We start from the raw sequence: 27,931 nt of genomic DNA, 5'->3' as shown, positions 1-27,931 counted from the left end.
AAGGAACGAAGGGACCTTGGAATGCAGGTCTGTGGACCTGCAGGCCAAGTGGATAAGGTGGTTAAGAAGGCACACAGAATACTTGCCTTTATTAGTCGAGGCATAGAATACAAGAGCAGGGAGGTTATTCTTGAAGTGTATAAAATACTGGTTAGGCCACAGCAGGAGTACTGCGTGCAGTTCTGGTCACCACATTACAGGAAAGATGTGATTGCACTGGAAAGGGTGCAGAGGAGATTTACAAGAATGTTGCCTGGACTGGATAATTTTAGCTATGAGGAAAGATTGGAGATACTGCGTTTGTTTTCTTTGCAACAGAGGAGACTGAGGGGAGACCTGATTGAGGTGTATAAAATTATGAGGGACCTGGATAGAGTGGATAGGAAGGACCTGTTTCCCTTGGCAGAGGGGTCAACAACCAGGGGGCATAGATTTAATGTAATTGGGGAGAGGTATAGAGGAGATATGGGGGGAAATTTCTTCACCCAGAGGGTGGTGGGGGTCTGGAACTCACTGCCTGAAAGGGTGATAGAGGCAGAAATCCTCACCACATTTAAAAAGTACTTGGATGTGCACTTGAAGTGCCGTAACCTACAGCGCTACGGACCGAGAGCCATAAAGTGGGATTAGGCTGGATAGCTCTTGGTCGGCCGGCGCGGACACGATGGGCCGAATGGCCTACTTCCGTGCTGTAAATTTCTATCATTCTATGAATAACTAGCAATGGCCTTGCTGAGCTCCAGTGTTTATAGCTGTGCAGCAATGGGAACATTTGCGCAAATGCCTAAAAATGACAGCCAGTGCTTCATGTTCCAATCAGCACCTTACATGGCCTCTCTCTTTGCTCATTTAACCAGCTGCCTCTGTACAGTCAGTCTCTTTCATACATGACACTCCATCACACTACTTGATACCATTGGTAAATGTTACAATTATACCCTTCATGTCATGTGCAAATGGGACAACACTTTGGTGCTTGTACCAATCTGATACTTGGAGCACTTTGAACTTTATTACTTGAGGTATTTTGACACTTTTCTCTGATGCTTGTGGCATTTCATACTCGTGTCCCTCTGATTACATTCAAGATTAGATTGGATAAGTGGATCAAGGAGAGTTGGAGGGAGATGGGAACGGGGCGGATAAACATGATTAGGACTCATGGAGGGGTAAACGGCAACACTGATTGAATGGGCCGAGTGGCCTGTCTCTGTGTTGTAGCTCCTGTGTATATCGATGTCGCATTTCTTGTCCGGCCTGAGAAAGAAGGACTAGCAGTTATTTGGCTGGTTTTGGTCCCGGGGCAGATGGGTCTTCCTTCCTTCTTGTGATAAGGCCACTCTGTTTCACTGTCCATGCTTGGGCCACCATTGGTTCATTCCAAACCTGCATTTATATCAATGGTTTCAATCCAAACAGCTCATTTGCCTCTAATTACCGAGCACTTCCTCTTTTATCAGCACTGCTTGAGAAAATCCATCAATTTCCTTCAGGACATCCAACAGAAGAACATAAATAACCAGGATTGAGATTGAATGCAAGGTCTAATGTCAAGTAGCTGATCTATCCAGTCAGTTGCAGTTATTAATCTTTTGTTAAGAGAAGAGTAATATGTCAGGAGTTTAGTGAATGATGTCAGTATCAGTTGGAGCTGAGTAGCGGCAAGGCAGATGTCTCAAGGGCACTCACTGATTTCTGCTCAGAGCTGATGCCAAGGCAGATCCAAACATGGACATTTAAGGTTATAAACAAGCTCCATTTGGCAACAAAAAGGGAAAACATAGCAACCATAAAAATCTGAGAGCATCTGAATATTAATGATGTCCTTTGTCTGACTCTGCAATTGGGGAATTTGTTTTTTTTCACAATTCCCCGCTCTCCTTTCCTGAGGGCAGTTCCAAAGACAGGGGAAGCACACTGGGGTCTTTCACAATGTCTACTCTTCACTTGAGCCCATAAATCCAGGCTGACATTCCAGTGCAGTACTGAGGGGGTGCTGCACTGCCGGAGGGGCCGTCTCTTGGTTGAGATGTTAAGCCGAGACCCCGTCTGCTCTCTCAGGTGGATGTAACAGATCCACGACACTATTTTGAAGAAGAACAGGGGAGTTATCCCTGGTGTCCTGGGGCCAATATTTATCTCTCAATCCACATAACAAAAACAGATTATCTTGTCATTATCACATTGCTGTTTGTGGGAGCTTGCTGTGCGCAGGTTGGCTGCCGCGTTTCCTACATTACAACAGTGACTACACTCCAAAAGTATGTCATTGACTGTAAAGCGCTTTGAGACGTCCAGTGGTCTTTCTTGCTTTCTTTCATATGTCAGACATGCCAGTGAGCTTCACCAAGCAATCCAATCACAGGAGCACTGCCACACATCTCCAGCCTGCCATCCATACCAATGCGTTTTCCAGCAAACCTGCTATCAGGGATTGGGAGCATGGACCTCCAACCCAGGGACCCGCTGGCCTAGTGCAAGAAAGATTGATTTGCATTTATTTAGCCCCTTTCACAACCTCAGGATGCCCCAAAGCGCTATACAGCCAATGAAATAATTTTGCTGTAGTTACTGCTGTAATATAGGAAATGCAGCAGCCATTTTGTGCACAGCAAGCTCCCACAAAGAGTAATACAATAAATGACCAGATAATCTGTACTTGGTGATGTTGGTTGAGGGATAAATCTTGCCCAGGACACTAGGGATAAGTCCCCTGATCTTCTTTGAAACAGTGTCATGGGATCTTTTACATCCATCTGAGAGAGCAGGCGGGGCTGACCAGGAATGAAGCTGGGGAACTTACTGGTTCGTTGTCCCTCTGCTCACTAACTGGGCTATTTACCATCTAAGCCACATGGTGTGCTGTTCTAATGCCTCCACCCAGCTCTGTCCCTCGGAGTCCTGCCTCGGTATTTATACGATGATACGTCTGGAGTTTGATCGCCCAGTTGATTATGCTTTGGGTAGAGTGCGACTGTTTAACTTCTGGATTAGGACAGTCACACTTTGATTGGGCAGTTTGGAAATTTCTAAAGCTGAAGCAGCATTGCCCTCCCTTCGATTAGCTGCTCAGTCATTCATTCGCTGTTTGTAGAACACTGCTGTGCAGTAACTGGGTACGACACTTGCCTATAGAAAAACAATGACAATATTCAGGCTTGGGCTGATAAGTGGCAAGTAACATTCGCGCCACACAAGTGCCAGGCAATGACCATCGCCAATAAGCGAAAATCTAACCACCGCCCCTTGACATTCAACAGCATTACCATCGCCGAATCCCCCACCATCAACATCCTAAGGGTCACCATTGGCCAGAAACTTAACTGGACCAGCCACATAAATACTGTGGCTACAAGAGCAGGTCAGACGCTGGGTATTCTGCGGCTAGTGTCTTATCTCCTGACTCCCCAGAGCCTTCCCAACATCTACAAGGCACAAGTCAGGAGTGTGATGGGATACTCTCCACTTGCCTGGATGGGTGCAGCTCCAACAACAATCAAGAAGCTCGACACCATCCAGGACAAAGCAGCCGCTTGATTGGACCCCCATCCACCACCTTCAACATTCACTCCCTCCACCACCGGCGCACCGTGGCTGCAGTGTGTACCATCTACAAGATGCACTGCAGCAACTCGCCCAGGCTTCTTCGGCAGCACCTCCCAAACCCGCGACCTCTACCACCTAGAAGGACCAGGGCAGCAGGTGCATGGGAACACCACCACCTCCACGTTCCCCTCCAAGTCACACACCATCCTGACTTGGAAATATATCGCCGTTCTTTCATCGTCGCTGGGTCAAAATCCTGGCACTCCCTCCCTAACAGTACTGTGGGAGCACCTTCACCACACGGACTGCAGCGGTTCAAGAAGGCGGCTCACTACCACCTTCTCGAGGGCAACTAGGAATGGGCAATAAATGCCGGCCTTGCCAGCAACACCCATATCCCAGGAACAAATTTTTTAAAGTACTTAGTTAGCTGTGAGGCATTTTGGGATGTCCTGAGGTCATGGAAAATGCTGTACAGTTGCAGCTTACAATAGGACCAACAAGGTGCTGAATGGATGCTGATTTATAGGGAGTCCCGATGAATGTGATAATATTTATGTGTGTCACAGTGTCTCTATTACAGGCAATGGGCCTCTCACTGGGGATCAGTGTAGGCCTGTCACAGGTAATAGCGTTCACCCTGTGAGATGATGATTGTGTGTGTGTTACCAGGTGATGGTGTTACTGTTTTTGTCTAATTAATAAGAACATAATAACATAAGAATTAGGAACAGGAGTAGGCCATCTAGCCCCTCGAGGCTGCTCCGCCATTCAACAAGATCATGGCTGATCTGGTCGTGGACTCAGCTCCACTTACCCGCCCGCTCCCCGTAACCCTTAATTCCCTTATTGGTTAAAAATCTATCTATCCATGACTTGAATACATTCAATGAGCCAGCCTCAACTGCTTCCTTGGGCAGAGAATTCCACAGATTCACAACCCTCTGGGAGAAGAAATTCTTTCTCAACTCGGTTTTAAATTGGCTCCCCCGTATTTTGAGGCTGTGTCCCCTAGTTCTAGTCTCCCCAACCAATGGAAACAACCTCTCCGCCTCTATCTTGTCTATCCCTTTCATGATTTTAAATGTTTCGATAAGATCACCCCTCATCCTTCTGAACTCCAAGGAGTAAAGACCCAGTCTACTCAATCTATCATCATAAGGTAACCCCGTCATCTCCGGAATCAGCCTAGTGAATCGTCTCTGTACCCCTTCCAAAGCTAGTATATCCTTCCTTAAGTAAGGTGACCAAAACTGCACGCAGTACTCCAGGTGTGGCCTCACCAATACCCTATACAGTTGCAGCAGGACCTCCCTGCTTTTGTACTCCATCCCTCTCGCAATGAAGACCAACATTCCATTTGCCTTCCTGATTACCTGCTGCACCTGCAAACTAACCTTTTGAGTTTCATGCACAAGGACCCTCAGGTCCCTCTGCACCACAGCATGTTGTAATTTCTCCCCATTCAAATAATATTCCCTTTTACTGTTTTTTTTCCCAAGGTGGATAACCTCACACTTTCCGACATTGTATTCCATCTGCCAAACCTTAGCCCATTCGCTTAACCTATCCAAATCTCTTTGCAGCCTCTCTGTGTCCTCTACACAATTCGCTTTCCCAGTAATCTTTGTGTCATCTGCAAATTTTGTTGCACAACACTCTGTCCCCTCTTCTAGGTCATCTATTTATATTGTAAACAGTTGTGGTCCCAGCACTGATCCCTGTGGCACACCACTAACCACCGATTTCCAACCCGAAAAGGACCCATTCATCCCGACTCTCTGCTTTCTGTTCGCCAGCCAATTCTCTATCCATGCTAATACATTTCCTCTGACTCCGCGTACCTTTACCTTCTGCAGTAACCTTTTGTGTGGCACCTTATCGAATGCCTTTTGGAAATCTAAATACACCACATCCATTGGTTCACCTCGATCCACCATGTTCGTTATATCCTCAAAGAATTCCAGTAAGTTAGTTAAACATGATTTCCCTTTCATGAATCCATGCTGCATCTGCTTGATTGCACTATTCCTATCTAGATGTCCCGCTATTTCTTCCAATTGTTTCAAGCATTTTCCCCACTACAGATGTTAAACTAACCGGCCTATAGTTACCTGCCTTTTGCCTGCCCCCTTTTTTAAACAGAGGCGTTACATTAGCTGCTTTCCAATCCGCTGGTACCTCCCCAGAGTCCAGAGAATTTTGGTAGATTATAATGAATGCATCTGCTATAACTTCCGCCATCTCTTTTAATACCCTGCGATGCATTTCATCAGGACCAGGGGACTTGTCTACCTTCAGTCCCATTAGCCTGTCCAGCACTACCCCCCTAGTGATAGTGATTGTCTCAAGGTCCTCCCTTCCCACATTCCTGTGGCCTGCAAATTTTGGCATGGTTTTTGTGTCTTCCATTGTGAAGACGGAAGCAAAATAATTGTTTAAGGTCTCAGCCATTTCCACATTTCCCATTATTAAATCCCCCTTTTCATCTTCTAAGGGACCAACATTTACTTTAGTCACTCTTTTCCGTTTTATATATCTGTAAAAGCTTTTACTGTTTTTATGTTTTGCGCAAGTTTACCTTCGTAATCTATCTTCCCTTTCTTTATTGCTTTTTTAGTCATTCTTTGCTGTTGCTTAAAATTTTCCCAATCCTCTAGTTTCCCACTAACCTTGGCCACCTTATACGCATTGGTCTTTGATTTGATACTTTCCTTTATTTCCTTGGTTATCCCTTCTCTTGCCGCCCTTCTTTTTCACCGGAATATATTTTTGTTGCACACTATGAAAGAGCTCCTTAAAAGTCCTCCACTGTCCCTCAATTGTGCTACCGTTTATTCCTTGTTTCCAGTCTACTTTAGCCAACTCTGCCCTCATCCCATGTAGTCCCCTTTGTTTAAGCATAGTACGCTCATTTCTGACACAACTTCCTCATCCTCAATCTGTATTACAAATTCAACCATATTGTGATCACTCATTCCGAGAGGATCTTTTACGAGGAGATCGTTTATTTTTCCTGTCTCATTACACAGGACCAGATCTAAGATGGCTTGCTCCCTTGTAGGTTCTGTTACATACTGTTCTAAGAAACAATCCCGTATGCATTCTATGAATTCCTCCTCCAGGCTACCCCGTGCGATTTGATTTGACCAATCGATATGTAGGTTAAAATCCCCCATGACTACTGCCGTTCCTTTTTCACATGCCTCCATTATTCCCTTGATTATTGCCCGCCCCACCGTGAAGTTATTATTTGGGGGCCTATAAACTACGCCGACCAGTGACTTTTTCCCCTTACTATCTCTAATCTCCACCCACAATGATTCAACATTTTGTTCATTGGAGCCAATATCATCCCTCACAACTGCCCTGATATCATCTTTTATTAACAGAGCTACCCCACCTCCTTTCCCTTCCTGCCTATCTTTCTGAATCGTCAGTTAACCCGTGTATGTTTAATTCCCAGTCTTGGCCACCTTGCAACCATGTTTCTGTAATAGCCACCAAATCATACCCATTTGTAATGATTTGTGCCGTCAACTCATTTACTTTATTTCGAATGCTGCATGCATTTAGGTAGAGTGTTTTCATCCTAGTTTTTAAACCATGATTTTTAGTTTTGACCCTTCCTGCAGCCCTTTTATATTCAGTGGCCCTTTTTGTTTCTTGCCTTTGGTTTCTCTGCCCTCCATTTTTACTCATCTCTTTTCTGTCTTTTGTTTTTGTCTCCTTTTTGTTTCCCTCTGTCTCCCTGTATTGGTTCCCATTCCCCTGCCATATTAGTTTAACTCCTCACCAACAGCACTAGCAAACACTCCCCCTAGGACATTGGTTCTGGTCCTGCCCAAGTGCAGACCGTCCGGTTTGTACTGGTCCCACCTCCCCCAGAACCTGTTCCAATGCCCCAGGAATTTGAATCCCTCCCTGCTGCACCACTGCTCAAGCCACGTATTCATCTGTGCTATCCTGCGATTCCTACTCTGACTAGCACGTGGTACTGGTAACAATCCCGAGATTACTACTTTTGAGGTCCTACTTTTTAATTTAACTCCTAGCTCCTTAAATTCGTCTCGTAGGACCTCATCCCTTTTTTTTAACCTACGTCCTTGGTACCAATGTGCACCACGACAACTGGCTGTTCTCCCTCCCTTTTTAGAATGTCCTGCACTCGCTCGGAGACATCCTTGACCCTTGCACCAGGGAGGCAACATAGCATCCTGGAGTCTCGATTGCGGCCGCAGAAACGCCTATCTATTCCCCTTATGATTGAATCCCCTATCACTATCGCTCTCCCACTCTTTTTTATGCCCTCTTGTACAACAGAGCCAGCCACGGTGCCATGAACTTGGCTGCTGCTGCTCTCCCCTGATGAGTCATCTCCCTCAACAGCACTCAAAGCAGTGTATCTGTTTTGCAGGGGGATGACCAGATGGGACCCCTGCACTACCTTCTTTGTACTACTCTTCCTGCTGGTCTTCCATTCCCTAGCTGGCTGTGGATCCTTCTCATGCGGTAAGACCAACTCACTGCACGTGCCACTTATGTCATTCTTTGCCTTCCTTGTCCCTTGAGGTGAATACATCGTCATGACAACCCACTTCCATCTGAAGAGGAAGATTGGTTACTTTGTGATCCAGACCTATCTGCCCTGCATCATGACTGTGATCCTGTCGCAGGTGTCCTTCTGGCTGAACAGAGAGTCGGTCCCTGCACGCACTGTATTCGGTGAGTAAACCGCCCGCTCCCATCTACATACTGCACATTGTAATGCTATTCGGGTGTGTGTACGTGCTTTGCGTGTATACTGGGCCAACCATTTCAGCACTGATCAATTCTAGCCGGGTGGGTGGAGGGGAGCAAGGACTTGGTTAGAACTCTCCCTGCTACAACCCTCAATCTTAACTGGGTCTCTTTCCCCGTCCGGTGTATTTAAACTGGAGGCAGTTGGGAGGCCAGTCTGACCATCCAACCCCCAACACCCTGACAACCAGATCCGGCCTTTGCAAAGCAGCAGATTCTGGTTCAAAGAAGCAGGAAATACCAATCTCGACACAGACCAGGGACCCACACCAGCCAATCAGCACAAAGCCCAGGGACCTAGAATAGCCAATCAGGATGCAGACCAGGGATTCACACCAGCCAATCAGGACACAGGCCATGGACCTACACCAGCCAATCAGGATGCAGACCAGGGACCCACACCAGCCAATCAGAACACAGACACAGGGACCCACACCAGCCAAGCGGGATGCAGATCAGGGACCCACATCAACCAATCAAGACACAGACACAAGGACCCACACCAGCCAATCAAGACAAAGACCCAAGAACACAGACAGCCAATCAGGACACAAACTCAGGGTCCCACACCAACCAATCAGGATGCAGACCAGGGACCCACACCAGCCAATCAGGACACAGACCACGGACCCACACCAGCCAATCAGGATGCAGATCAGGGACCCACACCAGCCAATCAGGACACAGACACAGGGACCCACACCAGCCAATCGGGATGCAGATCAGGGACCCACATCAACCAATCAAGACACAGACACAAGGACCCACACCAGCCAATCAAGACAAAGACCCAAGAACACAGACAGCCAATCAGGACACAAACTCAGGGTCCCACACCAACCAATCAGGACTCAGACACAGGGACCACATCAGCCAATCAGGACACAGACACAAGGACCATATCAGCCAATCAGGACACAGACACAGGGACCACACCAGCCAATCAGGACACAGACCAGGGACCCACACCAGCTAATCAGGACACAGACCCAAGAGCCCACACCAGCCTAACAGGACACAGACCCAGGGATGCACATCAGCTAATCAGGATACAGACCCAAGAATACACACAGCCAATCAGGACACAGACTCAGGGTCCCACACCAACCAATCGGGACACAGACTCAAGAACACACACAGCCAATCAGGACACAGACTCAAGGACACACACAGCCAATCAGGACACAGACTCAGGGTCCCACACCAACCAATCAGGACTCAGACACAGGGACCACATCAGCCAATCAGGACACAGACCTGATCAGGAAATTAAGTGTGACAAAGACAGATATTTAACAGAACACAGCAATAGGGTGTGTAGAAAGCACAAAACTTAGCTCCATTTCACCAAGGTGCAATGTGTGAAGAGGCTACGGTTCAGCAGCAAGGCTGTCACTGTGTTGGGTCACCTCCACCCAGAGCTGGGGCCCACACTGAGAGGTCATCACGTAATGCCTGTGCTCGCCAAGGTCAGGACGGCTCTAAATTCTTCAGCACTGCTCATTAAAGACTGTAGCAGGTGTCGTGGCACATCAGCCAGTCAGCCGTGCACTCCTGCATCAAGCAGATTATGGATGTCACCTTCACAAGGGCTGGCTGATTCATCATCTTCACTGTGGACAGCAGGAATCAGCATGAGTGGGAGTTTGGGTTTGCAGCCCGTGCCGATTTCCTTCAACTGAGTGACTGCAGACATGCCGCCATTAGGAACATAGGAACATAAGAAATAGGAGCAGGAGTAGCCCATATGGCCCCTCGAGCGTGCTCCGCCATTCAATAAGATCATGGCTGATCTGATCTTGGCCTCAACTCCACTTCCCCGCCTGCTCCCCATAACCCTTATTCCCCTATCATTCAACAATTTGTCGATCTCCGCCTTAAATATATTCAATGATCCAGCCTCCACAGCTCTCTGGGGCAGAGAATTCCTCTGAGAGAAGAAATTCCTCCTCATCTCAGTTTTAAATGGACAGCCCCTTATTCTGAGACTATGGGCTAGAACCTCCACTTTTTTTTGCCTGCTTAGCGCCCACTTAACAGACATTTTCGCGCTGAAATGACACATAACGGCCAGATATCGCCCATTTTGGCACAAAATGGAAACTGATGGGCATTTTTTGGAAACTTATCGCCGAGCGTTACTTTCCCCATGTACTTAATGCTGAAAAAATATTACCGCCCGCCCACTTTTTGGGGCAGAATCAGCAGAATGGGCGATTTCAACGCCCATAATATCGGCCAGCACGGAATTAATGCCGAGATTCAATATTAACGCCCAGCTACTATTTTTTGTCGTAAAGAGTATATTTACCGAACTAGCGGCCATGGAGCTCGCCCATCATCAATTTCATCACCTCGCACACATTTCTCCCACAATGTCGCTCGTCCAAAAAACCGCCCACAAAAAGTGGAACTAACCAGAACGAATCACAGCGTTATGGACGCCATGTTGTACATCACATGTCGGGTCCTTTAAAAGGCTGCTGAGCTTCAACCTCGGCGGAGTTCGGATGTACTCTGCAGGTCGTTGGAGTTGATGTGAACATCTTGACCACTCTGTGACCAATTGGAATTGAAGTGGGGTGTTCATCGGGACATTCCTTGTTTGTGACCAATCAGTGGAAAACAGAGAGCTACTGCAATGAGGCATGTCCTTTCTCACCCTCTCGTGGTGACCAAATACACGCAGCAGACTCGATATCGCCGAAGGAATGCTCCTCTGCATTATGTGCCCAATGAACGAAGTGACAGACAGATGAGGAGGACCAGACGTTACACCCCCCGCAAGTACAGGGAGAAGTCGTCTTACCTCGACTTGCCCGACACCACCTGCCTTCAGAGACTGCACTTCCACAAAGAGGTTATCACTGAGGTATGCCAGCTCATAAGGGGAGATCTGCAGCCTGCCAGCACTATCAGTACTGCACTGTCCGTCGAGGTCAACAGCACTGTCATTCTACGCTTCGGGTTCTTTTCAGGCCACAGCTGGAGACATTTGTGGACTTTCTCAGCATGCCACACATCGCTGCATTAGACAGGTCACTGAAGCCCTGTACACATGCAGGAGGGACTTGATCAGCTTCCCTATGACAGAGCGAGAGGGTTCTAGGATTCTCCATAATTGCAAACATCCCCAAGGTGCAGGGAGCAATAGACTGTACACACATCGTGATGCGGGCACCTTTTCAGGATGCTGAGGTTTTCAGGAACTGCAAGTGATTCCACTCCCTGAATGTCCAGCTGGTTGTCGACCACCAGCAAATTATACTGGCAGTAACTGCTCAATTTCCAGGCAGCATCCATGATGCTCACATCCTGCGTGAGAGCACTGTATCTGACTTGTTTAACAATCAGCCACAAGGTCAATGTTGGATGCTTGGTGACAAAGGATATGGCCTCGCCACCAGGCTGATGACCCCCCCTGCATGACAGCCACACCGAGGCTGAGAAACGATACAACGAGAGCCACAGAGCAACTCACAATATCGTGGCGAAAACAATTGGAATGCTGAAGCAGCGCTTCAGATTTTTTTTTATTCGTTGCCAATCTTTCCAATTCTTTGTCAGATCAACTTGTCAGATCATAAACGCCAAAGGTCACCTTGTGCCCAAACAAAGATCACTCTGCGCCAATGATTTTGCTCTTAGCCAAAAGGCCGAGAGCCAAGGCTGCACCGTTCCTGGAAGTACTGCAATACCAGGTTCGTGCCATGGAGGTGGACGGGGCAGGCCCCCCACCCACCTCCTATTTCCAAAAAGCATAGGAGAACCACCTTCCTGATCCAGGGAGAACCACTTTCTGGTCATGGTTACTCCTCTGTCAGGTCAGTTACGCATGATCTTAGCCAAAAAGCGCTTCAGATTTTTTTTTTTTCTTTTCAAAATATACTTTATTCATAAAAAGAATCTGTACAGTACATTCAATGGCACTTCAGTACATTTCGCTGCGGTCAGCAATCCCATACAATACATCTGGGTGCTGACGGCAGTTCCGTTCGTTACATTTCTTGTTTTTCTGTTCAAGTGCGATTCAGTACAATAAACGGGGTACATTGTGGTACATTTACACAAATTACATTTCATGTGTTACAATACAGTGCCCGGAATGGGTGACGGTACATTTACATTTTTTCTTTTCAAACATGCATTTCGTAACACACCTTGCATTGTACATGGCACGACATTGGTGTTTACAGATTTGGTGCTCTATGTACACAAAGAGTAGATTACCTAATACAGCCCGAGGGAGGTTTGTGCTGATTCCTGCCCCCGGGTTTTCCGTGGCGGAAGGGCTTTAGACTGTGGCCCTTCCCCACCATGCCTTTGCGGCGACTGCACCAATTTTCAGTGCGTCCCTCAGCACGTATTCCTGGATCTTGGATTGCGCCAGTCTGCAACATGCGGACATGGTCATCTCCTTGTTCTGGAAGACCAGCAAGTTTCGGCAAGACCAAAGAGCGTCTTTGACCGAGTTGATGGCCCTCCAGCAGCAGGTGATGTCTGTCTCGGTGTGCGTCCCTGGGAACAGCCCGTAGAGCACAGAGTCCTATGTTACGGAGCTGCTTGGGATGAACCTCGACAGCAACCACTGCATCTCTTTCCAGACCTGCGTTGCAAAGGCGCAATCCTGAAGGAGATGGGTGACAGTCTCGTCCGCCCCGCAGCCAAAAAGCGCTTCAGATGCCTGGACCGCTCAGGAGGTGAGCTCCAATACCACCCTGAGCAGGTAGCTCAATTCGTGGTGGTGTGCTCCATGGTACACAACTTGGCTATCAGGAGGGGACAAGAATTGCCTGATGAGTCTGACAGTCCACCTCACCAGAGAGAGGAAGAGGAGGACGAGGAGGTGGATGCTGACATCAGCCCAAACAATCAGGCTGATGCTGAAGCCTTGCCCCCGCCCCCCTGTAGACCACATGTAAGGGCCCTTGGTGGCATGTTAGCTGCAAGAGTCTTACGTCAGGAGCTCATCAATGATCGCTTTGCCTGAAAGAACGTTGGTGTTATTTACAAGGCTGACACACTGCTGGGTGTGCAGGTCATACATCAACAGAGGGCATCACCTTGGTGACTGTTAAAGTTTAAGTTAATTGAGGTTAAGTGTGATTATACCCTTTGATGTTAAGGAATCACCAGTGTGTAATGGTGCAGCTATCTGAGGCAATGCGCTACAAGATTTTATTAAATAACAAACATTTAAACTCCCGAACATTAGTCTGAAATCATCAGTATTTCTGTACAAACCAACAATGAGCCACAATGGTTCCCCCGCCGCCCCCCCCCCCCCGCCCCCGCTTCTCCTCCCCACCTCTACCCCTTCCCCTTCCCCTCCTGACTCCAAGCCTCCTGGCCGAGGAGGTCCTCAGCCGATGCTTCATTGGGGGGTTGGGGACGGGGGGGGTGGGTGACGACTGAAGCGATGCTTGAACGGATACGGGAGAGGATGATCCCGAGGTGGGAACGTGCTCCAAGCCAGAAGCAAGATGTTGCTGCTGGCTCTCATGTGTGGTTGGCAATGGGGTTGCGGCACCTTGGGGTGCAGTGCCTCGTTCCGGGACTACTGGGAGCCCTCTGCCACCAATGTTCCTGGTTACCAGCTCCAGGGCCTCCTCCATCCCTTCCATGTTATATGTTATTTGTTGGACAAAAGCTCAGTGCCAACTATGTTCTTGGTGCTTCGTGGGCGTTTTGCTGCTGGTGAATCTCCCTCGTGCCTCCCACAACAGCCAGACAAGCTCACACCACAGCCATACACACTTTCAGTGCCTCTGAGCTCCCTCTCTCTCTGTCTCCTCTTCTGCACATGTCATGATAACCCTTGACCTCCTGAATCGCGGGAATCTTGCGTTGCCATGCTGTTGCTAAGGACGGCCACACTTTATGGCAGAAGGTCAGAAAAATTTAATGCGATCACCCATTTGACATCGCTCGCGGTTATGCCCATTTTTAAAAATGTAAACTAGGTGCTTTGAGAATGGGCGAGAAGCCGACGATCTGAAACCCCTTTTTTTAAAGCCCACGCCGAAATAACATCCATTTTTGGGCGATAAGCTCAAAAGTGGAGGTTCTAGCCCATTGTCCTCTAGTTTTAGTTTCTCCTATCAGTGGAAATCTCCTGCCTGCAACCACCTTGTCGAGCCCCCTCATTGTCTTATATGTTTCGATAAGATCACCTCTCATTCTTCTGAACTCCAAAGAATATAGACCCAACTTACTCAACCTATCTTCATAAGTCAACCCCCTCACCTCAGGAATCAACCTAATGAACATTCTCTGAACAGCCTCCAATGCAAGTATATCCTTCCTTAAATACGGAGACCAAAACTGTACGCAGTACTCCAGGTGTGGCCTCACCAATACCCTGTACAGTTGTAACAGGACTTCTCTGCTTTTATACTCTAACCCCCTTGAAATAAAGGCCAACATTCCATTTACCTTCCTGATCACTTGCTGTACCTGCATACTAACTTTTTGTGTTTCATGCACAAGGACCCCCAGGTCTCTCTGTACTGCAGCACTTTGCAATGTTTCTCTATTTAAATTATAATTTGCTTTTCTATTATTTCTGCAAACGTGGATAACCTCACATGTTCCCACATTATGCTCCATCTGCAAATGTTTGCCCACTCACTTAGCCTGTCTATATCCCTTTGCAGATTTTTTGTGTCCTCACAATTTGCTTTCCCACCCATCTTTGTATCATCAGCAAACTTGGCTACATTACACTCAGTCCCTTCATCTAAGTCATTAATATAGATTGTAAATAGTTGGGGTCCCAGCACCGATCCCTGCGGTACCCCACTAGTCACTGTTTGCCAATTGAAAAATGACCCATTTATCCCGACTCTCTGTTTTCTGTTAGTTAGCCAATCCTCTATCCATGCTAATATATTACCCCAAACCCCATGAGCTTTTATCTTGTGCAGTAACCTCTTATGTGACACCTTATTGAATGCCTTCTGGAAATCCAAATACACCACATCCACTGGTTCCCCTTTATCCACCCTGTTTGTTACATCCTCAAAGAACTCCAGAAAATTTGTTAAACATGATTTCCCTCTCATAAATCCATGCTGTCTCTGCCTGATGGAATCATGCTTTTCCAAATGTCTCGCTACTGCTTCCTTAATAATTGACTCCAGCATTTTCCCAACCACAGATGTTAGGCTAACTGGTCTATAGTTTCCTGCTTTCTGTCTGCCTCCTTTTTTAAATAGGGGCGTTACATTTGCGGTTTTCCAATCCGCTGGGACCGCCCCAGAATCCAGGGAATTTTGGTAGATTGCAACCAATGCATGCACTATCTCTGCTGCCACTTCTTTTAAGACCCTGGGATGTAAGGCATCAGGCAGAAGCTTGTCATTCCAGGACTGGTATTGCTCATGGAGCAGAGAGTGTTCTCAGAGGTAGTTGGAAGCTGGGAAGCAGGTTAAGCTCATAAAGCGGAGTTATTGTAGCCGGACTAATGACCCGTTGTTGCGACGGTAACCACGGTGAAATACGGTAACAAGATCTGAATCGAATAAGTGCTGAGTTTGACGGCAGTGTTTTATTTCCCAGGAGTCACCACAGTGCTCACAATGACTACACTGAGCATCTCTGCCAGGAACTCCTTACCCAAGGTGGCCTACGCAACAGCCATGGACTGGTTTATCGCTGTCTGCTATGCATTCGTCTTCTCGGCGCTGATTGAGTTTGCCACCGTGAACTACTTCACCAAGCGGAGCTGGCCTTGGGATGGCAGGAAAGCCATGGAAGCTCAGGAAATGAAGGTGAGCTTCACCACGCTCCACTGAACTCCTGATCCCCCTACCTCAGCTGGTTAACACAAAACAAGATGGCCCTCGGCTTGAATCCCGGCCAACACAATTCCCAACCAGCCTCCCATTTAAGTTTGCCTCGAGCAATAGCATTTCTGGCCCTCGGTTAAACTGGTTTCTTCTGCGCATGTGTTGAAAGATTGTACAGAGACGGTGAGTGAGTGTACTGCTGGTGACCTAGTGGTAATGTGATTTGTAGCTTTGGTTGCATTTTTCGTACCCAGTCTCGCTGCTGTGTGGGTTGGCTGACCAAGAGGCTCGAGGCCAGGCTGGAAGTGGGCCTCAGGGCTCAATAACATTTTGTGCCCAAACCTGTCTCACCTCCACAGCAGCTCACCTACTCGAGGAGCCAAAATATCGGCACACTTGCCTCACCGGCAGTGGCCGAAAGGGAATTCCTGATAGATAAGAACATCGAAACAGGAGCAGGAGTCGGCCATTCGGCCCCTCGAGCCTGCTCCACCATTCAATGAGATCATGGCTGATCTTCTACCTCAACTCCACTTTCCTGCACTATCCCCATATCCCTCGATTCCCTTAATATCCAAAAAGCTATCGATCTCAGTCTTGAATATACTCAAAGACTGAGCCTCCACAGCCCTCTGGGGCAGAGAATTCCAAAGATTCACCACCCTCTGAGTGAAGAAATTTCTCCTCATCTCAGTCCTAAATGGCCGACCCCTTATTCTCAGACTGTGACCCCTGGTTCTAGACTCCCCAGCCCGGGGGAAACATCCTCCCTGCATCTACCCTGTCAAGCCCTGTCAGAATTTTGTATGTTTCAATGAGATCACCTCATTCTTCTAAACTCATGAGAATATCGGCCTAGTCTGCTCAATCACTCCTCAGAGGACAATCCCCCATCACAGGAATCAGTCTGGTGAACCTTTGTTGCACTCCCTCTATGGAAAGTATATCCTTCCTTAGGTAAGGAGACCAGAACTGTGCACAATACTCCAGGTGTGGTCTCACCAGGGCCCGATATAGTTGCAGTAAGATGTCTTTACTCTTATACTCAAATCCTCCTGTAATAAAGGCCAAGATATCATTTGCTTTCTTAAATGCTTGCTGTACCTGCATGTTAACTTTCAGTGATTGGTGTACAAGGACACCCAGGTCCCTCTGAACACCAACATTTCCCAATCTCTCACCATTTAAAAACTACTCTGCTTTGCTATTTTTCCTCCCAAAGTGGATAACTTCACATTTCTGCACCTGATGTAAGGGGAGTTGAAGCAGACAGCGAGCAGGGGCTGTGATTGCGAGGACTGTATCCGAGTCCTGCTCCTCCTCCACAGGCCGGTTTAGTTTGAACCTTGCCTTCCGGTGCTGGCTGCTGCTTAGGCTGCTCGAGGGTGGTAAGCGAGAAGGCCCGATCCGGCCCTGCTCACCACAAGCACATGCTGTGAGGTGACTTGAAACAGGTGTTGAGCCCTTCATTGACAAATTCATGGTATTAAAAGGGTTAAATGATGAGGATAGGTTGCATAGACTGGGCTTGTAGTCCTTTGAGTATATAACAGTAAGGGGTGCTTAAGTGAAGTGCTTAAAATTATTCAAGTATTTGTTAAGATAGATAGAGAGAATCTATTTTCAATGGTGGGCGAGTCAAGAAAAAAAAGACTTGGATTTATATAGCACCTTTCACGACCACCGGACGTCTCAAAGTACTTTACAGCCAATGAAGTACTTGTGGAGTGTAGTCACTGTTGTAATGTGGGAAACGCAGCAGCCAATTTGCACACAGCAAACTCCCACAAACAGCAATGTGATAATGACCAGATAATCTGTTTTTTTGTTATGTTGATTGAGAGATAAATTCAGTCCCAGGACACCGGGGATAACTCCCCTGCTCTTCATCAAAATAGTGCCGTGGGATCTTTTACTTTCACCTGAGAGAGCAGACGGGGCCTCGGTTTAAACGTCTCATCCAACAGTGCCGCACCTCCGACAGTGCGGCACTCCCTCAGCACTGCATTGGACTGTCAGCCTGGATCTTTTGTGCTCAAGTTCCTGGAGTGGGACTTGAGCACAAACCTTCTGACTCAGAGGTGAGAGTGCTGCCCATTGAGCCACAGCTGACACTGAGAACAATGAGGCAAAGCTTAAACTTAGAGCCAGGCCGTTCAGGGCTGATGTCTGGAAGCATTTCTTCACACAAAGGGCAGTGGAAATCTGGAACTTTCTCCCCCAAAAAGGCTGTGGAGGTCAATTGAAAATTTAAAAACTGAGATTGATATAATTATTGTTAGGCAAGGTTATTAAGTGGTATGGAGCAAAGGCGGGTCGATGAAGTTAAGTTCTGCCATGATCTAATTGAATGGTGGAGAAGGCCAGAGGGGTTGAATTGTCCTCTCCTGTTCCTATCTTCTGCCTGCTTTAAGTAATGACCACAAAAAGGGCCGGTCCCAATTACGAGTCAAACATTTTCCAGGCTCCTTGGGGCACAGAACGCTGGCCCCCAAAACTGGGAGTCCTTGCACCCGTTTTATGCTGAGTAAAATGGGCACAACAGGATTCCATTCCTAGCCCATTAAGTTCAATCAGTACATGGGTCCTGGATGCCTAGTTTATTGCCTACACCAATATGGCGGGCCAAGCACTTCCTGTTCGCAACATTGGAGGCATAGGTACCCATTTAGTGCCCTTAAAATGGGCGTGGCATCATCCCATTTCCAGGCCAATCACTTAGCAATAGCTTGATGTTTGTCAAACTGCCTGCTCCAAAGATTAATTGCTTTTCTAGGGCAGTTTTTGATCCTGGGCCCATTTTATACACTTTCCAGCTCTTCAGTCAGATTTTAAAGAGCGTCTTAAAAGAGGAAAGCGTGGTAAAGGGAGGCGGAGAGGTTCAGGGAGGGAGTTCCAGAGCTTGGGGCCCAGGCAACAGAAGGCACGGCCACCAATGGTTGAGTGATTATAATCAGGGATGTTCAAGAGGGCAGAATTAGAGGAGTGCAGACATCTCAGGGCGAAGGAGATTACAGAGATAGGGAGAGGTGAGGCCATGGAGGGATTTAGAAATAAGGATGAGAATTTTGAAATCAAGGTGTTGCTTAATCAGGAGTCAATGAAGGTCAGTGAGCACAGGGGGTGATGGGTGAGTGGGACTTGGTGCGAGTTAGGACACAGGGCAGCCGAGTTTTGGATCACCTCTAATTTATGTAGGGTAGAATGTGGGAGGCTAGGTTTTAAATTTAACCCATCTCTCCCATCAAAGCTCATCTCTCTATTCCTAACTCTCAATAAAAGGCCATCATTCTAACACCCTAACACTCCCGTTGAAGCCCATCCCCACAGTCTGACCCCCAGTCTGACCCACCCCCAGTCTGACCCACCCCCAGTCTGACCCACACCCCAGTCTGACCCCCAGTCTGACCCACCCCCAGTCTGACCCACACCCCAGTCTGATCCACCCCAGTCTGACCCACACCCCAGTCTGACCCACACCCCAGTCTGACCCCCAGTCTCACCCACACCCCATTCTGACCCCAGTCTGACCCCCAGTCTGACTCACACCCCAGTCTGACCCCCAGTCTGACCCCCAGTCTGACCCACACCCCAGTCTGACCACACCCCAGTCTGAACTCCAGTCTGACCCCAGTCTGAACCCCAGTCTGACCCACACCCCAGTCTGATCGCCAATCTGACCCCCAGTCTGAACCCCAGTCTGACCCCCAGTCTGAACCCCAGTCTGACCCCCAGTCTGACCCACACCCCAGTCTGACCCCAGTCTGGCCCCAATCTGACCCATCCCGAGTCTGACCCACCCCCAGACTGACCCCAGTCTGACCCCCAGTCTGACCCTCAGGCTGACCCTCAGTCTGACCCACAGCACAGTCTGACCCCCAGTCTAACACCAGTCTGACGCACCCCCAGTCTGACCCCAGTCTGAGCCACACCCCAGTCTGACCCACACCCCAGTCTGACCCTCAGTCTGACCCACACCCCAGTCTGACCCTCAGTCTGGCCCATCCCCAGTCTCACCCCAGTCTGACCCTCAGTCTGACCCACAGCCCAGTCTGACCCCCAGTCTGACCCTCAGTCTGAACACCCAGTCTCACCAGCAGTCTGACCCCTAGTCTGACCCACACCCCAGTCTGGCCCCAGCCTGATCCACCCCCAGTCTGACCCCAGTCTGACCCTCAGTCTGATCCTCAGTCTGATGCCCAATCTGACCCACAGCCCAGTCTGACCCCCAGTCTGACCCATACCCCAGTCTGACCCCAGTCTGATCCACCCCCAGTCTGACCCCAGTCTGACCCTCAGTCTGACCCTCAGTCTGACGCCCAGTCTGACCCACAGCCCAGTCTGACACCCAGTCTGACCCCAGTCTGACCCACCCCCAGTCTGACTCCAGTCTGAGCCACACCCCAGTCTGACCCACCCCCGGTCTGACCCCAGTCTGACACACACCCCAGTCTGACCTTCAGTCTGACCCACAGCCCAGTCTGACCCTCAGTCTGACCCAACCCCAGTCTGACCCCAGTCTGACCCTCAGTCTGACCCACCCCCAGTCTGACCTCAGTCTGACCCTAGTCTGACCCACACCCCAGTCTGACCCTCAGTCTGACGCACAGCCCAGTCTGACCCCCAGTCTGACCACCAGTCTGACCCCAGTCTGACCCTCAGTCTGACCCACACCCCAGTCTGACCCCAGTCTGACCCACACCCAGTCTGGCCCCAGTCTGACCCACACTCCAGTCTGACCCACAGTCTGACCCCTAGTCTGACCCACACCCCAGTCTGACCCTCAGTCTGACCCCCAGTCTGACCCCAGTCTGACCCATACCCCAATCTGACCCCCAGTCTGACCCACACCCCAGTCTGACCCTCAGTCTGACCCCCAGTCTGACCCCAGTCTGACCCACACCCCAGTCTGATCCCCAGTCTGACCCTCAGTCTGACCCCAGTCTGACCCATATCCCAATCTGACCCCCAGTCTGACCCACACCCCAGTCTGACCCTCAGTCTGACGCACAGCCCAGTCTGACCCCCAGTCTGACCCCCAGTCTGACCCCAGTCTGACCCTCAGTCTGACCCACACCCCAGTCTGACCCCAGTCTGACCCACACCCCAGTCTGGCCCCAGTCTGACCCACACTCCAGTCTGACCCACAGTCTGACCCCTAGTCTGACCCACACCCCAGTCTGACCCTCAGTCTGACCCTCAATCTGACCCACACCCCAGTCTGACCCTCAGTCTGATCCCCAGTCTGACCCCAGTCTGACCCATACCCCAATCTGACCCCCAGTCTGACCCACACCCCAGTCTGACCCTCAGTCTGACCCCCAGTCTGACCCCAGTCTGACCCACACCCCAGTCTGATCCCCAGTCTGACCCTCAGTCTGACCCACACTCCAGTCTGACCCCCAGTCTGACCCTCAGTCTGACCCACAGCTCAGTCTGACCCCCAGTCTGTCCCAACCCCAATCTAACCCCAGTCTGACCCCAGTCTGACCCACACCCCAGTCTGACCCTCAGTCTGACCCACACTCCAGTCTGACCCCCAGTCTGACCCCCAGTCTGACCCCAAGTCTGACCCTCAGTCTGACCTACACCCCAGTCTGACCCCCAGTTTGACCCCCAGTCTGACCCACACCCCAGTCTGACCCTCAGTCTGACCCACACTCCAGTCTGACTCCCAGTCTGACCCCCAGTCTGACCCTCAGTCTGACCCACACCCCTGTCTGACCCTCAGTCTGATGCCCAGACTGATCTACATCCCCTTCCTTATCCTAATATCCTGACAGCGCGACCGAAATGCTCAGTCTGATACTGCACGTCCACCTTAGGGTACATATCGCCTCTGTCCCCTCACCCTATCCTGGCCACCCTGTAAACCCCTGGGGTACCGTTTCCCATTAAGTGTCAACCACTCACTATCGTATAGAAACTGGAGTGACATGTGGGCAGACCGGGTAAGTGTGAAGGGATGATAGTGAACTGTTGGGATTTACTGACAATATTTTATTTCTTGGTTATCAGATCTACTGAGTGTGCAAATGGTTAACACATCAAGGTGAGCAGTGCTAACAGAACCCCATGTAATATCCCACCTGTTTGATGGCCTATAATTTAAGCCCCACACCCCCTCTCTCACTGACCCTTTATTCAATGTCCGCCTGTTCGCATTTGCTGCTCAACTACCTTTAAATACACACTCTACATTTCAGAAAAGGGAGCCGGTGACCCTGGCCAAGAAAACCAACAACACGTACAACATTGTGGGGACAACATATACCCTGAACATCACCAAGGACCCTGGACTGGCCACCATATCGAAGAACGCAGGGGCCCACACCAAGCTGGGGAGGGTCGAGGAGAAACTGCTCGAAAGCAAGAAGACTTTTAACAGCGTCAGCAAGGTCGACAAAATGTCCCGAATCGTCTTTCCTGTTCTCTTTGTCATTTTCAACTTGGTCTATTGGGCCACGTACGTCAACAGGGAGCCAATAATCAAAGGCATGATCCCACAGAAATAGACTCCACTCCAGCGTCATCTCAGGTGCTTTCTATCTCAGTGTTTTCTACAGAAAGCTGTGTGATGTTTTAAAGGAATGTGCCTGTTCATCGTGTAAGACTTACTGAAGTTGTATTTAACTGTTTGCATGCCATATAATTGGAGGTGTCTTCGCACAAGGCTGGGTACCTTGAGCCGATAATTGGGAGGGTTTTCTGACCCCTCTTTGTGTCCTGTTTCCTTTGCCGGCTAACGGGGATCTCAACTGCTGATGGCGTCTCCCTCTCGTGCACACACACACACACACACACCCTCACCCCCCCCTCCATTACCTACACCCTCACACCCCCCCAATCACATACACCCTCAAACACACACACCCTCACACACACACACCCTCACTCACAACACACACACCCTCACTCACACACACACACACACACACACACACCCTCACCCCCCATCACGCACACCCTCACACACACACACCCTCACTCACAACATACACCCTCACTCACAACATACACACCCTCACCCCGCATTACACACACCCTCACATACACACACACCCTCACTCACAACACACACCCTCACTCACAACATACACACCCTCACCCCCCCATCACTCACAACACACACACCCTCACCCCCATCACACGCACCCTCACCCCCCATCACACGCACCCTCACCCCCCATCACATGCACCCTCACCCCGCATCACACACACCCTCACACTCACCCTCACACACACCCTCACACACACCCACACACACCCTCACACACACCCTCAAACAGACACACCGCATGTGTGAGCTTCCCAGTCACAGGTCAGTGATCAGAAATGGGAGCCTGTTGCGGGTACTAATTTCTCCCCCTCTATATCCCGTGGCACTGAGGCCAGTTACCCCGCCTGCCCGGCCGTGATCCACGAACTCAGCATAGACTGGGCGGGGAGCCCATGAGCCAACTAGTCTGTACAGCTCTGTATCACACAGCTGGAATTGGCCCACGCCATGCCAGTGGGTACCAAAACCCACGCGAGTGCCAATCACTGGTTAATATTGGCACTCGCGCTGTATTGTGACGTGGTAACCAGCCTGTCTGACACACACCTCACCATTTCATGTGAAGCTGTACATGTTCATGGTCTGTAATAGAACAGATTTATTGGGTTTTTAATAATTATTTGCTGTTCACATGAAAAATATTGTTGAATTAAGATAGTTCAGGACAAAAGTGCCAGTTCCCTATCCAATATTATAAGGAGCTGAAATAACTCAGGTAAGGAAATCAGGAAGGGGGAGGAACCGAGGTTGAAGATTGTAGATACTGTGCATGTCAGTGCTGCAAGTGTGCAGATACCGGGTACCGGGTGGATAGGCAGATAAAACATGCTGGGTGACATACCCACCCTCCAGCCACACTGAAAAGCTTTGTACCTGAAGCCTGAGTGAAAATGGTGACCTGCCTCTGGAAGAACAGCTTCGCCCTCCCATCCAATCCCACAAAAGGTGGGCAGGGTCCTGCTTGACATGTGCAAATTGGGGTCAATTGGACCTTGGTTGCATTTCACCTGTGGCCTGAGTGGGGTTGGGCTGAAGAGGGCCAGGACCTGCTCGGAAGATGAAGAGGCCAAACGAGGTTCTACAGGAAGGTTGCGCCCTCGCATGCCCTGGATTCTCCTTTCCCCATGCCTACCTTTGTGGCAGAGAGCTGGTTTAAGGCACTGTCCAGTCTGGCACTGAGCTATACAACACAGCAGTCCCAGGTTCCACTGTGCTGAGATAGCTGGGCAGTGGACTGAAAACGTTCTCCCCCCAAAATCTGATGAGGATGGGGCTCAAATGAAAATTTCAAAACTGAGTTTGATAGATTTTTCTTCGGCAAGGGTGTTAAGGGTTACGGAACCAAGGCGGGTAGATTGAATTGAGGTGCAGATCGACTGTTAAGCTCCTCGAGCCTGCTCCGCCATTCAATAAGATCATGGCTGGTCTTCAACTTCAACTCCAATTTCCTGTCCAAACCTCATATCCCTCATTCCCCAAGAGTCCAAAATTCAATCTCTCCCAGCCTTGAATATACTCAACGACTGAGCATCCACAACCCTCCGGGGCAGAGAATTCCAGAAATTCACCACCCTCTGAGTGAAGACATTTCTCCTCATCTCAGACCCAAATGACCGACCCCTTACCCTGAGACTGTGCCCCCTGATTCTAGACACTCCAACCCGAGGGAATCAACCTCTCAGCATCTACCCTGTAGCCCTTTCAGGATCTTGTATGTTTCAATGAGATCACCTCTCATTCTTCTAAACTCCAGACAGTGTAGTCCCAATCTACTCAATTGTTCCTCATTCTCATCCCAAGAATCAATCTGGTGAACCTCCGTTGCACTGCCTCCAAGGCAAGTGTACCCTTCCTTAGATACGGAGACCCAAACTGTGCACAGTACTCCAGGTGTGGTCTCTCCAAGGCCCTGTACAATTGTAGCAAGACTTCCTTACTCTTATACTCCAACCCCCCCCTGCAATAAAGGACAACATGCCATTTGCCTTCCTTATTGCTTGCTGTACCTGCATACTCGCTTTCTGTGTTTCTTGCACAAGGGACACCCAAATCTCTCTGAACACCAACATTTAAACGTTGCTCACCATTTAAAAAATATTCCGTTTTTCTATTCTTCCGACCAAAGTGAATAACCTCACATTTCCCCACATTATAATCCATCTGCCACCTCACTGCCCACTCACTCAGTCTATCCATATCCCTTTGCAGACGCTTTGTGTTCTCCTCACAGCTCACTGTCCCACCTAGCTTTGTATCATCAGCGAACCTAGATACATTACACTCGGTCCCTTCATCTAGGTCATTAATATGGATTGTAAATAGCTGAGGTCCCAGCACCGATCCTTGCAACACCCCAGTAGTTATAGCCTGCCAACCCGAAAATGACCCGTTTATTCCTACTCGTTGTTTTCTATCTTTTATCAAAACCACTATCCATACTAATTCATTACTCCAACATGTTATCCCTTATCTTGTACAACAACCTTTCATGTGGTACCTTATCAAATGCCTTTTCAAAATCCAAATATACTACATCCACTGGTTCCCCTTCATCTACCCCGACAGCTACATCCTCAAAAAATGCCAATAGATTTTCAAACACGATTTCTCTTTCATAAAACCATTTTAACTCTGTCTAATCATATTATTATTTTCTAAGTGCTCGGTTATCACTTCCTTAACAATGGATTCCAGCATTTTCCCAATGGCTGATGTCAGGCTAACTGGCCTGTAGTTCCCTGTTTTCTCTCTCTGCCTCCTAACTTGAGTAGTGGTGTTAACTTTGCCACTTTCCACCCAGTGGATTGTTCCAGAATCTAGGGAATTTTGAAATCCATTATCTCTGCAGCACCTCTTTTAGAACCCTAGGATGTAGGTCATCAGGTCCGGGGTATTTATCAGCTTTTAGTCCCATTAGTTTTCAAGTACTTTTTGTTTATGAATATTAATTATTTTAAGTTCCTCACTCTTATTAGATCCTTGGCTCCACACTATTTCTGGTATGTATTTATGTGTTTTCTACTGTGAAGACGGACAGAAAGGGGGCAAAATTGCCCCTTTTTGAGAAGTCCGTTAGCACCTCCGGGGGTGCTAACACTTATCAAGAAACGTTTTGCCCGGGGGTGGGGTGGGAGAGCACTACTGGCTCCCAGGAAAGATGGGATTTATCAGAGGCACTGTTAAGGCAGTGCTGCACCCCATGGGTAGACCCCCGGGCCACCGTGCAACCGGCAATGAGGCGACCGCAGGGGAAACTCATCCATGTCCCATGAGGCTGGCACTCGCGGGTATCAGCGCCAGCTTCACAGGTTGCAAGGCTGGCCGAAATCCACTCATGGGGCAGAGGTTAAAGGGGGAGTTGCCAATGCCCCACGCCACCATCTTACATTTTTTTGCCAACTCTCGGTTCGGCTTACTTATCTCTTTTTTTGCGTGGTCTGGGATGCCACGTACAGCCTGGCACTCCGCCTTGGCCCGGTCCCACGCTGCCCTGATGGTCCAGCGGAGGCCATCAGAGGCCTTGCAGAGTGCGCAGCGGCCCTCCCCTTTAAGCAAAGGGGGGGGAGGGCGTGGAGCATCTGCGCAGCGCTTGCGATCATGTCCCGTTAGTGCCGCTGGTCCCGCCGCTAAAGGAAGTGGAATACGTGAGATTGTGTTCCACTTCCTTTGTGGGGCAGTAAGCCCAATTCATCGGCCGGGGCAGGGCTTCCGTGCCGGGCTCGGGAACCCCTTCCTCGAGCAGGTTATTGCCCCCAATCATGGTGCAGGGCAATTTTGTCCCCAAAGTACTTGTTTAATGTCTCTGTCATTTCCTTATTCCCTATTATAATTTCTCCGGTCTCAGCCTCTAAGGGACCCACATTTACATTTCTACTCTTCCTTTTTACAAACTTGTAGAAGCTCTTGCAATCTGTTTTTGTATTTCATGCCAGGTTACTGTCATTCTATTTTCTTCCTCTTTATCAAATTTTTGGTCACCATTTGCTGATTTCTAAAACTCTCCCAATCCTCAAGCTTACTACTTTTCTTGCAATATTATTCTTTTAATCTAATACTATCCTTAACCTCTTTAGTTAGCCACTGATGGATCATTTTTCATGAAATATTTCATTAAATGTTTGGCAGTGCTTACCTACCATCATACCTTTTAATCTGATTTCCCAATTTACCTTAGCCAATTTGCCCCTCATACCTAGGTAATTGGATTAATTGGTTTAATGCTCTAGTTTTGGATTTCGTTACGTCATTCGAACTCAGTGTGAAATTCTATAATTTTATGATCATTATGTAATCCTTTACTTTCATGGCTAACCCCCTCCTTATGCATTTTGTCTGTCTTTTCAAAGCATCAGTTAGCCTGGAATTTTAGATTAAACATATTTATCTGTATTTGTGCCTTTAATTTGTTTATTTTTGTTATGAATGCTTCATACATTCAAATAAAGCACCTTTAATTTTGACTTTTGCCCCTGGTTTGACCTTATTCACTGATGCACTATTACCATGAAACTCTCTGGTACTAAAAGTTTGGGGGCATTTCGCCACCCGTTACAGGCAAAGACGAGCGAAAAGATGCTGTCACCAGCTGGTGGTAGGACCTGCTGCATTCTCCACTTTCCCAGGCCCAGCACAGCCGGTAAGATCAATGGCCCTGCTAATTTAAATTAGGGAGAGGGTGACGTCAGTCAGTGTGCAATGCAGTCTTAACCTCACCTCGGTGAACCCGGACCTTTAC

The 27,931-nt window shown here is 48.8% G+C and overlaps 1 protein-coding gene and 1 pseudogene across 1 annotated transcript in view; one reads left to right on the top strand and one right to left on the bottom strand.

Moving 5' to 3' along the window:
- Positions 1–22,651, top strand: part of LOC139266173 (gamma-aminobutyric acid receptor subunit alpha-3-like) — a 232,825-nt gene extending 210,174 nt beyond the window's left edge. The window contains exons 7-9 of the mRNA XM_070884006.1: positions 8,119–8,271; positions 15,907–16,118; positions 22,343–22,651. Coding sequence (XP_070740107.1) covers positions 8,119–8,271; positions 15,907–16,118; positions 22,343–22,651 — 674 coding nt within the window. The remainder of the gene's footprint in view (positions 1–8,118; positions 8,272–15,906; positions 16,119–22,342) is intronic.
- Positions 12,011–12,211, bottom strand: LOC139266409 (U2 spliceosomal RNA; annotated as a pseudogene).
- Positions 22,652–27,931: the final 5,280 nt, after the last annotated feature.

The sequence above is a fragment of the Pristiophorus japonicus genome, chromosome 6 (genome assembly GCF_044704955.1).
Source record: "Pristiophorus japonicus isolate sPriJap1 chromosome 6, sPriJap1.hap1, whole genome shotgun sequence".
Classification (NCBI taxonomy): Eukaryota; Metazoa; Chordata; class Chondrichthyes; family Pristiophoridae; genus Pristiophorus; species Pristiophorus japonicus.
Note: the sequence above shows the minus strand (reverse complement) of the source record. Positions and strands in the feature narration are given on the sequence as shown.